At 37.5% G+C, this 14,508-nt stretch overlaps 1 protein-coding gene across 3 annotated transcripts in view; it reads right to left on the bottom strand.

Annotated features, from left to right (window-relative positions):
* DOK7 (docking protein 7) overlaps positions 1 to 14,508 on the bottom strand; it is a 79,834-nt gene that overhangs the window by 24,176 nt on the left and 41,150 nt on the right. For all 3 annotated transcript variants that reach the window (XM_040593078.1, XM_040593058.1, XM_040593068.1), the window contains one exon: positions 3,157 to 3,199. In XM_040593078.1, the coding sequence (XP_040449012.1) occupies positions 3,157 to 3,199 (43 nt within the window). The remainder of the gene's footprint in view (positions 1 to 3,156; positions 3,200 to 14,508) is intronic.

Below are 14,508 nucleotides of genomic sequence, written 5' to 3'. Positions count from 1 at the left end.
ATAGTTTAATAATTGAAATAAAACAAAACCCAATAATAATAACAGTTATAATGAAGCAGAAGGAGAAGGGGAGAGGAAGGAAATCCAAAGGGAAGGGAAAAAGGAAAAGAAAATTATGCACAAGACAGCTGCTCACCACCCACTGACCAATGCCCAGGCAGTTCTTGAGCAACAACCCCAGGCCCAGGCTAAACACCCAAATTTATATACCAAACATGCCATCCCATGGTATGGAATACCTCTGTGGCTGGTTCAGGTCAGCTGTCCTGGCTGTGTCCCCTCCCAGTTTGTTGTGCCCCTCCAGCCCTTTCACTGACAGGGCCTGAGAAACTGAAAAGTCCTTGACTTAGCATAAGCATTACCCAGCAACGACCAAAAACATCCGTGTGCTATCAGCATTGTTCTCACACCACAACCAAACACAGCACTGCACCAGCTACGAAGAAGGAAGTTAACTCCATCCCAGCCAAAACCAGGACAGTCCCAGGAGAACTTCTCAGACTAAATGTACTAAACCTACACTCTGCCTCCAGAATCCAGCAGTCTCAGAAATCAGGAAATCTGAATCAGATTTTTGAACCTCTGACCTGTCTTGGTATTTTGGCCCATAATAACCATAAATGCAGTCTGCTATGCTTAAGAGCAGCCATCCCCACATCGTATAACTCCAAAAAATCCCTTACCTTGATCTGTACTACAAAACTATGGTAACAATAGGAACTTTCCTCCTACAAATGCAAGTATTCTATTCAGTCTCTCTTCCCAAACAATCTTTACCAAGCTATTTATAACAAATGCAACCAACTTATTTAAACGAGAATTAAATGATTCACCCCAACTTGTTTTTTTCCACCTAGTAATACAATTCAGAATTGTTGCCACATTTATGAACACTTTCAGCTTGCCATTAGAATTGGACACTCTTCTCTGAAGTTGCTGAGTCTATTGTACAGCATACACAAGTAACAGTAGAAAAAGAATATCATCACCCACATTCACTACCAATAAACTGAAAAGTATTTAAATAATTGATCCTGACTCTTTAAATCCAGTTCTTGCTGCAGAACTGAGGCATTCAAAAGCAAAAACATTGCACAGGAAATGTGGGCACCTATAGCACTGGAAGAAGTGAGTTTGCATTCGTACAGTGTATTTGAATGAAAATACAATACAATACTTTCTGTGATAAAAAAAGAAAAGTGTTTATGACTAAGCAGACCACCACACTAGCAAGCATTATAACTGTATATTGGGTCATTGTATAATCATTCATGCTAGTAGAGGTATCTTGCCATGTACATGTGCAAGACAGGTTTTGAAAGTAACCTCAAATTAGTGTGCCCTTATATTATCCTTAACAATGGATTAAAAGATCATAATAGAAAAACATAGAAAACTTATAATACTGTTCCTTTAGTCCAACAGAAAGCTTCTAATGCTGTTCCTTTAGTCCAACAGAACTATTTGAGTAACTGCTCAGCACCCAAGGACCTTTAGTTAATGGCTTGGATTAAACATGGTGGAAGCAAAGTACTCAAAGGCTACAGTGTTATTTTGAAAGCTTTGCAACATCAAGTTCAATTATACTTGAAATGTTCACTTATACAGAAAACCATCTTTAACATGAAATATCTGATGATAATAAAAGTGCAATGAGACAGAGAAAACATGGGTTTCTTTTGTATTCTGAAAAATAGTGTAGTATTGAAGAATAAAGTTCCAAGGTATGCAAGAACATTTGAGAGATGAAACCCCACAAAGATAAAAACTAAAAACTTCAGTCACTGGCTTCAGATGCTGTATTTGCCTGAAGCATTTATACTTATTCCAACAAGTATTCAGTTCTTTTCATCAACAATATTTTCCTAGCATACCAGACATGAAAACCCAGTCACTCAAATTTCCTCAGTCCTGTATCTTCCCTTTCGGTCCTGTATTTCTACATTCCCAATTTGCTTAATGATAGTTTTTTTCAAAACAGCTAACTCATTCATCTGCATGAATAGCCTGAGATTAAGGTTTTGCCAGGTATTGTTTGCATCCACAATTAATTTGCCACTGAAATTAACACAGCAATTATGTTGTGACCACAACACAGCTATAGACCCAAGTTCCCCTGTATTTATACACATGTGAATCATAAATGCTCTGGTTTCCCTGGGTTGATTAGAGTACTAGAAAGTTGAGCACCAGAAGGAAAGATAAAATTAGAGTTAATGGTCCAATTTGTGCTTCTACTTACACCTCTACAAATCAAAAGCAATTCTGCTGACTTTAGTGGAATAAGTAGGAACAAGATCTGCTAAATGATTCCAGATTTTTCTCCTGCTAGGACAGGCAAAGGAGTAGCATTACTTATAACCTTCTCCAGATATACCTCCTGATCCTAAGTATCATACTGGATTAGTTCACACAAGTATCTATCAGGTATACTTCACATTATTTGCCAAGATTTTTAAAAGTAATAATGAAACCCAGGCACAAAGAGCTGTACTGTGTCTATTGGAAGCAGGCAACCTGAGGAATGTAATGGATCTGCTGAATTATCAGGTAAATAATTTAAGGAATATAAAGATTTTGAAGATACTAAACAACTTACTTGCACAATGAAAAGATAGTCAGCATATTACTTTTGCCTATAATCTTTCCAGACCAGATACTCAGCTTCCTCCCCTTACTGATTTTGTTGGTCATTAACTAGTTCCACTGACAAGACAGAAGCATCTCCATGCTGGCTCTGGTAAGAATCCATTCCAGTGGTTTTGTGTTATTTAAAAAACTAGGTGCACACACTGAACATACAAATCAAATTTTCCCTTCATGTTAGTATAGCCTAGGAAGAATACTTTCTTGACGTTCTTCAACTATGTAAGTAGAAAAAGCACTAAACAACTTTGTATAGAAAGTGACAACTTTGAACCTCTTCAAATTACAAAAGGGAAAAATAAATATATTAATCTTTGCAACTTAAGATGCTACAGATTACAATGTATTCCATAATTTTCATTCATGAATTGCAGCAGCAAAACCAACCACAAACAAGGTACTTCTCAACATAGTCTTTAGTTCAGCTTCCATAAATCTTCTGTTTCTTTTGTCACAATTTGAGACTTAAACATTATTCTTTAACAAATCAAGTAACTAAATGGCTCCTACCTGGTATAGCTGGTAAGACTCCAGACTGCAATATTGCTGTTCCCTAAAGAAAGCAGAAAATTTTAGAATGAAAAAACTTCATAAGAAATAGAAACTTCACAACATATAAGGAGAATGGCAGAGAAATCATCATCACAAAAACTTAACAAATGGTTTTAAAATCCAGGACAGACGCAAAGGTGCTCAGACACAAAGGTGTTCAAAACGTGTAAGTTGCAAAACATTTGTGCACCTTATAAAAGTTAACTAACTTGACTTTGGAAGCTTTGCAACAACTGTAGCAGGCACAGTGAAGCTTAGCCCTATAGAAGCCATCCTGAATTAAGCAGCAAAAAGCAAGAAAATCCAATATTCAGAGGAAGATGATATCAAGTTGGAATAACAGGACTAACAGATGCATATTAAAAGCCTATATTTGCTTAAAATGATAGATGCTCTGAACGGACTGAAGCCTGGTGTGCTTTTGACTCAGCTCCATAAACCGAGATAGAGCTTAAATTGACTCCAGACTGCCTCAAATATCACCTGTACATCAGGGTCTTTCTAGAAGAGCTTTTTGCCATCTCAGATGTTTCATGGGTTTTTGTACCACTGTGGTACAATGGCAGCTGGGGCACATCAAAGCAGTCAGGCATAAATACCAGTGCCCATTCACACTTAAGCGTTAAGTGTGTTCCAAAACACGCTGCAGGCCAAGTTTCTGCCCAGCTTATACTATCTATGTCATCCAAAGCTGGTCTGGGTGACACTCTGGCTTTTCCATCTCCAGATGGTATCAACGCTGCTCCTGCACATCAACATCAAGGTATGCTGCAGTCAGTCTGGTCTGTGCCACTGACCACCACTCTCCTAAAGAGATCTCTTTTATTTCTGCAATCTTGGTGAGAAGAAGAATTCATCATCATGATCCTTTCTTTTTCATAAAGAAGCATGTCTTCTGGACTTTGAAGTGGAAAAACATTATATACCTGTTGGAGCTGAGCAATAATACTGCTCAGTTCCAAAACAATAAAATTCCATTTTGTATTGACACCTGACAGTAATTTTCTTCACCTAAAGGCACAGACTTGTGACCTGTGGTAACTGCCTGTTTCCTGCGCCTTCTGACAAAGTGGTGGCTTTTCAGACACACTTAAAACTTTATATATACATTACATATATCTTCCCCTTATACAGGCAGCGTGTTGACTTCCCAAAATTTTTCAATAGAAGCCAAAATAGATTATTTATGTAGATTATCCATGTAGAAGTTCAAGTCATACTACAGGCAAACTTATTATGATATAAAGCTCATTACAAGTGACCCTCACAAAAAACTGTCAGAGCTAGCAACTAGATCCAACTTCAGTTAAAGTTATATGGAAAGGCTTTTTTTGGCTTTCCTGTACCTTGAAATGAACCAGAAAAAGATTAGGAAAGATTAGACTGATTCTGTTTCAGCCAATAAAACATACATTAAAATAGTTTACTTGGATCAATTGCGGAAGAGCAAGTTGGCTTTTTTTATATACTGTTTTAAAATCTGCAACACAGAATAACTTTCAATAGGGGAATAACAGATCTTATTGCAAACATGGAATCTACAGCTTCAGTATTTCCTTGAGCTTTTGTGCTTGCTGTATATTTTAATATATAAGACACTGAATTTGAGCAACTGTTTAAAGTAGAACAGAGGGGGAGGAAATCAGAAACATGACCAAGATTTCATGGAAGAGAAAAAACATCCCACAGCATTTCAAAAATAGATTATTGTATTAATTTAACCATAGTGAATGTTATTTGTTTCTATAGTTACTGTGTGACACCACAGAAGTTGCTGCTTTCATTTGGGGAATACGCAGAAGTTTCTGCACAGATAAAGGACAGAGGACTTTGGAGTCCATTACAAGCAGCGTTCTGTATATTTAGGTAACGACATTTTTCCATTACAATAGAATTTCTACGAATTTTTTGCAACTACTATTTATAGCAGACTTGGAAAATGCTTTTTCATGCCCCCAGTAACTTGTTAGGAGTTTACTGATATAGAATACCAAAAAATAATTTCCCTGACTCGTTATGTCTATGGATGTAAAGCACATTATGCTGCCTCTGAAGGTAGCACCTACTAGCTTACTTAATGCAATAGAAAGTGGCAGACTTCAGTGTCGAAATGCATAAAAATCAGCTCTTGCTAATAAGAAAGAATCTCACCATTTTCTGGCAACTTTTTTGCTTCCAAAACCAAAAAGTTTGGGGGGGCTTTTTTGTAACTTTTGGGGTATGGGGGCCAAACCGTGTATTACTTAGTTCACAAAGTCAAACAAAAATTGGTTTGGGAGGGGAAAAATAATTATCCTCCTCACCTTTGCCTCTAGATTCATTAATCTGCACAGCCTGGCTGTCATTCAAGGCATAGGCTTGTTGCATGAAACTAGATAGCAAGTTGGAAAAATATTTTTAACTCTCTTTCCATAAATGCATTACACATCAGAATATCTGAAATTGTGGGAAAAACACGGATAGAAATAAAGGGTAGAAAGCAGAAAACCCTAAAGGAGACTGAAAGCTCTTTGAAGAAAAAATGGCATTTTGGTTCTTTGTTTATACATAATCCCCCACAAAGAAGTCCTCTTTCATCATTACAGAGGTTACAAGCAACAGTAATGCAAAGAAACAAAGAATAAACTGCATAGTTTTATACTGATTGGTTTTCTTCTCACCTCATAGTAAAGTTGTTATCTGCAAAATAGCATACGGTCCTCCTAGCTACACAGCTCTGCTCCCCATGTAAATTCAAGCTATAACTACCTGATTTACTTGCAAATCACGTTTTGCTGTTTTTCCCTGTCTCAGCGTTGCACAAGTACAGCTCTTCTGCAAGAATGAGGACTGAAAAGTCGGCAATGCCAAACAGTTAAAAACATTTCAGTCGCAGATGATTTTTTTTGGTGATATGCTACTTAATGCAAGTTAAAATCAGTCACCATAGCTTTCTGATCTCTGAATATGAGTGAGAATTTAAACCATCATTTGCCTTTTATGCATCATATGTGTATGGAAATAACTGAAAAATAAAGACAAATAATTTTGTTAACATAGGTACAGTTTGTTCAACAGTGGAGTCCTATTCCATGCCTGGAACTCCTAGTCATTTTTATAAAATAAATTCTAAAATGTTTTTCATAAAAATGTACAAGTTAGGTAAGATGAGAAAATTTATAAAGGCTAGACAGTATCAAATAAATATACTTTCAAAATAATTGTTTGAGGATTAGATTATAATTGACAAAGAAAGATGCAAAAAGGCCAACAGAAGTTCGATGTGTGACATTACATCAGATGTGGGACACTGATAAAATATTGTCGAAGTTATAGGGGTTAGATGAAGGACAACAAATAACTAAAAGAATCAGTGTGATTACATAAAAAAATCAGTCTGAGACAATAAAAAAAATAAAACCAGTCTTTTGTTATCAAGTAGTTTTTCTAGTCTATAAGATTGTTGTCTTCATTTCCATTTCAATAAATCATATTCTATTCTTTCTGCAACTCTGAGGCCTCCTGCTGCAATCCTCTCTAAGGCAGAGGCTTCGCTAATGCAATGGCTACTACTAAGGCAATTCAGTGGAAAGAATGGTACCAGAGACTTAAAAGCTTTTTTTTAATTCTGCCAGACTGCTTTTGTCAAATATGCTTTTGTCTGTAGGAGAAACTTTTTAAATTATTATGGCATAATGTACAAATGTAAAACGTATCGTTTTCAAATGCAAAGTATAATACATATCTCAACCTACCCTATGATTACATCAAAGAAAAAACAGAGTAAGTGACCCCACTCAACATGCTTTTCTTATGCCTGCTATGATATTCAGGCTATAACTAACAGAGTATCTATATCCTGTGTATCTCATAATATTACTCATGAATATAAGTTAAATATATTTTAATATTTATTTTCATATATATATTTATATCTAATATTTATATAAATTTCATATAATTAAAATATAACTAAAATAAAATAATAATTAATAAAAATAATGTAGGTTCTTTTATCTGTGACCCAAGAGCTGAGTGCTGAAGTATGTGATGCATGGTTGTTAGTTCAAACAACCTCACCACTAGAACACCCACAGTAAACGGATATGTACCACTTGTATATCACACATCATGAAGTATGTGTCCAGGGCTATTTTAACTCTGGTAGTGATCTGGCTGCTGTCAGATGGCATTCATTTTTTATTTTCTGCTTCCAAATATCCTGAGCAGGGTTTCAATGATAGATGTTAGGAGAACCCACTAGTCTGATACACTGGATCATTATTCATAAATTAGCTCTGTTGCCCTAAACAGCTAAACAGAACCTAAGACTTGGCATTTATTTCTGTGTGTGCAAATAATCATCGTAGTGCATAATCCTTTTTACAATCAAAATGGGATTTTCCCCCTCGCCCCCTATATATATTTCGTATATCATTGTCTTTCACCTTTAAGTTTAATCTTATTTCATTCAAAGTTTCATTCGCTTTAAATTTCATGAAACATACGATTTATCAGATCGGTTCTCATTTTCAAAAAATTATCAGACACAAGTACTGTCCCACATTAAGAAAACTATGCCTACCTTTCTCTATATACTCAAATCACTTCCTGTGGACTACAGACCCAACCCTGCTCTGCTGCTGCTAATGGCAGTTTTAGTCTTTGGGCACAAGATCAGCCCCAAAGTCCAGATTTTCCAGTATAAGCTGCACATCAAGAAGCAAAGATTCAGTACTGCTCCATTTCCTGGTTTTGGAAGAAGTTTTGCCAGATTCACAGTAACAAAAGGCATCACAACTGCCCTGTACGCTCATCTCTGTGCTTTAAAAAGGAACCAGGAGCTTGCAAGTCAGATGGACAGATAAGAAAGAAGAAAAATATTGTCTGAAGACTAATCCCTCTCATTACTGACTCTAAGGGTAGGAACTGATATATAGCTGTTCCATATAAAACGTGTATTTTCAAAGAACCAAAAAATTTTTGTTTTGTATCTTTCCTCCTAAGAAGGAGGAAACCACGCTTCCAAGAAAAAATAGATCACCTTCTGTAGATTGTAAGGCTAAGCTGGGCTCCATCATCACTGGCAAGAGGAATGAAATGCCATTTGCCTGATAACTGTCAACATTTCAGACACACCTCATCAGTCACAGCTTATGTAATTCTCTTTGTGTATCTTTAGAAAGAAAGCTTTTCTTTCTGCTCATCTAAGTTTGCCAGCTTTTTATAGCTTCGTTATTCTGAACCTAGTAAGAGTTAGAGTTCTCAGCACAGGAAAGACATAGACTTGTGGGAGCGAGTCCAGAGAGGGGCCACCAAGATGATCAGAGGGCTGGAGCACCTCTCCGGTGAGGAAAGGCTGAGAGAGTTGGGGTTGTTCAGCTTGGAGAAGAGAAGGCTGCATTTCTTATATATACATACATTTTTTATATATATATATATATATATATATATATATATATATGAAGAGACCTTATAGCAGCCTTTCAATACGTAAAGGGGGCTTATAAAAAAGATGGGGACAGACTTTTTAGCAGGGCTTGTTGTGGTATGATCACAAGTAATGTTTTAAACTAAAAGAGGGTAGATTCAGACTGGATTAAGAGACAAATGTTTACAGTGAGGGTGGTGAAACGCTGGAACAGGTTCCCCAGAGAAGCAGTAGGTGTCCATCCTTGGAAACATTCGAGGTCAAGCTGGACAGACCTCTGAGCAACCTGATCTAGTGGAAGATGTCCCTGCTTATTGCAGGGGAGGTGGACTAGATGACCTTTAAAGATCCCTTGCAACCCCAACTATTCTATGATTCTGTGACTTTTAGGTGTCATTTGCTTTGGGCTAAGCACATGCATGAAATTTTGCCACAGTCTGGGTGCTCAGACAGGAAGAAAGGCTCAACTTAAATGAGAGGCTCCCAGATTCTTCTTGTTATGAAAGAGGAATTCATACTCAACAGTAATAGAAGCAACTATTTGCAGTGTGAGATTTTTATTCAGCACATACCAGAAATGCACTCAGAAACTGAGAGGATGGATTGCAGCATTGGTTAGCTGCTTAATATTCATGGAGAATATGATCTAGATTTTTTTTCTCCTCTCTGTTTATTTTAGGGCTATTATGCAGTATCAAGGTCATGCAAAATACCCCGTTTTTCAAGAGAAAACCATCAAAATCATGACTCAATATCCAGAGGATGGTCCCTGAAAAGCAGAAACTGTGAAGCAGACTAACAACGAGCAAACACTCTCATGCCTGCTATAGACAGCTGGTGGCCCTTCATCACAATCCTTCCGACTGCTTCATGCAGTTTGTATGTAGAGGGAGGCAGCAGATTACAGTTACATTATATAGTTTATAACAATAGTATCTTGAACTGTCAGAAGCTTCACAAAGGAGCAAAGGACCCAATGAGAAATCATGAATAAAGATTTTGAAATCAGCATCACAAAACCAGAAAAGTGTCAATTGCCTTTAGAAAATGGAAGTCTTGAACATGTCCAAAGTTATGCAAAGCTCAGATATTTAAGCAAAAAGAAAACAGTCCCTAATGAAACTGACAGTTAAGGTACTTTCCTCATGAGGATTAAAAACTATGACTTATTCTTGGTGCAAATAACCAAAGAAGTTTAAAGCTGGAATGCTTAGGCTGCCACAGGGGAAAAAAAAAAAACCACAAAAACAAAACCAAAAACAAACAAACAAAAAAAAACCAAACAAACAACAAACAAACAAAAAAAACAACCCACAACAACCAAAACAAAAAATCCAAGTTCCCAGGAAAGGTCAAGAAATACAGATACATGGAGCAACCTTTAAAGGTCATCTGCTTTGATGGGCTGGTTCACAACACCTAGTAGTTGATCAAGTCCTGAACAAAAGATACAAAACTATTCAACTCTGCCATCCTTTGTAACATCTCCAAACGAAACAATCTCCTGTCCATGGCATGCTTCAGGTGTGGGGCTCCAATTTCAGCCACAAACTTCTGATTACTCAGCTTCATCTGTTGCAAGCCAACTGGCGGCTTACAGAAAGATTGCTGAAGTCAGTTCAGAAACATCTCGGTTTGCTCAGCCAACCCCAAACATCAGCTACTTTCTGAAGCATGAAGCTGGTGATTTCAGTGGCACTAGCAAGCCATGCTCTGCCTCACATTAAAATACACGTCCTAAAACCTGTGCGATAATCACAGCTCAACTCACATACGAGTTGCAGGCGTTATTTAAACAAGAATCAAAAGCATTGTTTAGTTCCAGTCCAGATTTGTGTACCCATCTTCTCTCTCATGTTTTTACAGAGGAACTCTTCTGCTATGATTTTGGCATGCTTCTGTTGAGAGAGGCCTCCTGCTTCTTGCTGTGGACTTCCCAGCCACCTGCAGCCACGAGCCCTTTGTCACCCAATCCCGAACATGACCACTGGCATCAGAACACAACCATTAGTTCTGAAAAATGACACACCTTGCCTTTAGCATACTCTGAAAGTGTCCACTCAAAGAAGAGAAAGAAAAGCTGGGCTGAGTCCTCTGCCACAGCTACCACAAAAGCCAGTACCTGGATCCAGCTGCACAGCCTCCACCCTGAGATAAAAGCCATCTCCAGCTGCCAGCTAGCAGTGACGGCCCTGCAATTCGGGTGGTGGGAGGCTCAGTAACAATGCTGAAGGGTCAATTTTCAAGCTCTGCGATGAATAACATATGGGCATGGGGAAGCTGACACAGCAACAAGGCACATGATTTGCTCTTGTCCTTTGCTTTTCAAAACCAAAAATTGCTCTAGAATGACTTCATACCAAAGAGCCACACTAGGAGTGTGCTGAACAACTGGGCTGTAATGCAATTACATGGTCACATATCATTTTTTCCACAGGACATCTGCCTCATTCTGCATGAGAGGGACATGTGTGGGTGAAATCAAGATGGCATGAGCAACTGTAAATCTGTCAATTCCTTAACAGTGAGGGGCTTAACTTTTCAACCTAAATAACATCCTTTTAACATCACATACATATCTCATTATGTACAAAAGTATTGAGACAGAATTCTAGAGGAAACAGCTATGCAATACCATCCAATGCATATAAAATACCCGGTGTAAACACATCAGTGATGTGTTTGTTTTGAAGCACTACTGCAAGTCAAGTTTGCATACTTCCTAGACAAAAAAAAAAAAGCCAAGAGCACGTACAACAGGCACAAAGCAATAAGACTCATTCCAAGTAGACAGCAAAGTCTGAAGGCACACAACACCAAGCCATTGTAAACTGTACTAACACCAGTATCAGCCAGACAGCTTGTGGTTACAGAGAAATGCCCAAAACCACAACAACTTAAGAAACATCTGCCACCTCCCTCAAACATAGATTTTGGGTTTGTCTTACAATTTTTTAAACTAATTTCATAAGGTTTCAGTTTTTCATGGGTCTTCAAAAAATTGCTATGATTGTTCCAGACCAACAAGATGCATCTGTGAATTTGAAAATCTGTCCTACTTAACCACAGGTAAAAATTAGCAGTACTGTTTTCCGTACAAGGAGAAGCACTTCATTATTGCATGGATGTTTTGTAAGGATAGATACAGTGATGAGCTGTGGAGAGAGATACTGCCATTGCAAACCCTCTAGGTAGATCTGTATAAGCACCTCAAATGAAAAGGCGGACGTGAATTATTATGAATATTGCTGAACAGATGATCTCATTAAGCTTCCTGAGAGACCTCACAGCACAAAGACGCTGGAACATAATCAGAACACATTTCACTCCCAGTTGATGATAAAGGAGGTCTTCCATAGCAGGAGCCAGGACTAGGCTGAGGAATTCAGCTAGTCAGAAGAAATGCCTAGCAGACGTAGCAAATAGGCTCCAAGACCAGTTTTAATTCAACATATTTGATAAACACGAGCAGAATTAGTGCAGGAGTTAGAAGGCAAGAACTAAAAACAATTCTTCATGAAAAATAGAAACACCATATGCAAATGTCACAGGGTATATTCATCAAACTTGACAACTGGGGCACAGCATCTCCTGATTTCAGAGCACAGAACCCTGAACAAATACACCTGTGAACTGGTGCTAGATACACAATAAAATGTATTAACACTAGCCTTCACTGCCTCTTCTTTCACCAAATGTATCTCATAACAATCATTCTGTCATTCAGAGTCCTTACACAATTGCCATTAAAATACACCATCAGAAATAAAACCCTTTTTTCTCCAACTGAGAGGTCTAAGATCCAAGGCAGATACCCCTGATATAATCTGAAGTTCTGCATATCACATATTCTTAGGGCCAAAATAAAGATGGCCAGTTTGTCCAGGTAATAAGAAGCAGCTACATTGTTTCCCCTAACTCCTTGGCTGAGCTGTCATGATTTAGAGTAGCAGAAGGTCTGTTCTGGAATTTTATGAAAAGGAACAATTTTTAACTTAAGCATAAGATATCCAGCAGATTTTATGATTCAAGATAGCGTTGCCAACTTTTTAGAGATGTCTTCATTGCAACATTACATTCCCTTTTCCGAGCCTTATTCAGCTAAGCTCCTTTTAGTTAAACCACCTCTCCTAAGGTACATACAGAAACTCCAGTTATAGTGCTTAAGCAGAAGAGTTCAAACAAACATTCCTCCTGACTGTTGAAGGTTCAGCAGTGCACCCACAGCATTGCTTTAACCAATCACATTTTCACAGGTGAACACATGTATAATAGTGTATACAGCAGCTTTAGCTGTGTTTCTGTTTTAGAAATGGTAAGGCCTTTATGAATAGATACATGTTTACGTAGACTAAAAATCAACATTAACTGTAATAGATTATATATTTGTATTCTTACAGAAAGACAGTAAAATTGCAGACATCTGTGCCTATAAACGTATTTTAACATAAAAAGATTATTTTAAACTAAATTAGTACTGATAACTGGGGAAAACATCTTTCCTATTTACGCCAAAAATTTTTTTATTTCTTTTTTACATAAATACTGGCACTTCTAAAGTCCTATCAAGTGCAACAGAAACAAAGTAATGTACACAAAGAGGCTTCAATTCCATGTATTCTGGTTTATATTCCATGTATTCCAATTTCCAACAGGGGGTAGCATTACACTACTACAAGAACAGCTGATATTTAAAATACACTCAGTTTCCCCACATTTGCTAGTCTGAGCTTCCTTGTACAAGAGATCTGTTAATTCCCACTCATTCTGCACCAAGTGAAAACCACTCAAAGCAGAGACTCCAGCAAAACTACTGTACCACTGAAAATAAGGCTCAAATGGAGCCCAAACACATATGCGTAACAGCAGACTTGAGTCTACTGTACAGATAATAAGCAGTGTGGAGTTCTCATCTCATTCTTGCTCAGCACATAAAAGAAACAGGAGAGGCAAAGTGCACGTACACTGGATGCAACATCTCACACGATCCATTTCTTTTGTATTTTAAAGTTCACAAGAGTAACTGTGCCACCACTGAGCATCTCAGCACTGCACAAGTACCTGTGAAATTAGGAGGGCTTGACAAATGGGAAGTGGTGTTCTACATTTTCTTAAAATAGCACATCCCGGTAGATACAGCAGAGTTCTGCTGCAGTAGGAGCATCAGCCCATTTCAAGTTTTTAAGTCAACATAAAGTACTGTTTAGCAGGAAACTTGGAGAGACTGAAAATAAATGAAAAAGGCAATCATTAACATATACACATATGCACACATGTACTCACAAAGGGATTCAAATATTCTTGCTCTTTTGATTAGCAAAGGAGCAATTTACAGCAAATTTACACCAGGAAGAGACATGTAAGACAAAAGGTCCAATAATCCATTCATTTCCTGACACAGACAATCCTTCCCTGATGAGGAAAGGGGGATGAGCTTCAATCAACATACATAAGAGACATTTTACACTTCTCAGTGAAAAACAGCTTTTATGTCACTGTGCTGAGAAGTAGCCTAACTTATCACAATTGTTCTTGTCAAAAAGCTTCTGATTAACAGAAAATTAATTCCACCATTTAACAGAAAATTAATTCCACCACTTCCACCAAAAGTGCATGAAGTATCCCTTTCACTCAAGTTTTCTGCTTGCAACGATATTTAAAATCCAAGTCATCTGTTCAGGAAGAACAGGGATTCTGTTTTGCATATAAAGAGTTTAACTACAACTCTACAGCTACAGTGACAAACAGTAAATAGGGAAGGACTCAAATGTGAAAATATTGCAAAAGCTGACAAAGTGAAATATCAGATATTAGAGTCAAATTAAATCCACCTCTACAGATTCTTAGAGATGGAGAAAGTTTTTGTTAAGCGGTAATTACCATTTTGAAGCATTCACCTA

The sequence above is a fragment of the Falco naumanni genome, chromosome 1 (genome assembly GCF_017639655.2).
Source record: "Falco naumanni isolate bFalNau1 chromosome 1, bFalNau1.pat, whole genome shotgun sequence".
Classification (NCBI taxonomy): Eukaryota; Metazoa; Chordata; class Aves; order Falconiformes; family Falconidae; genus Falco; species Falco naumanni.
Note: the sequence above shows the minus strand (reverse complement) of the source record. Positions and strands in the feature narration are given on the sequence as shown.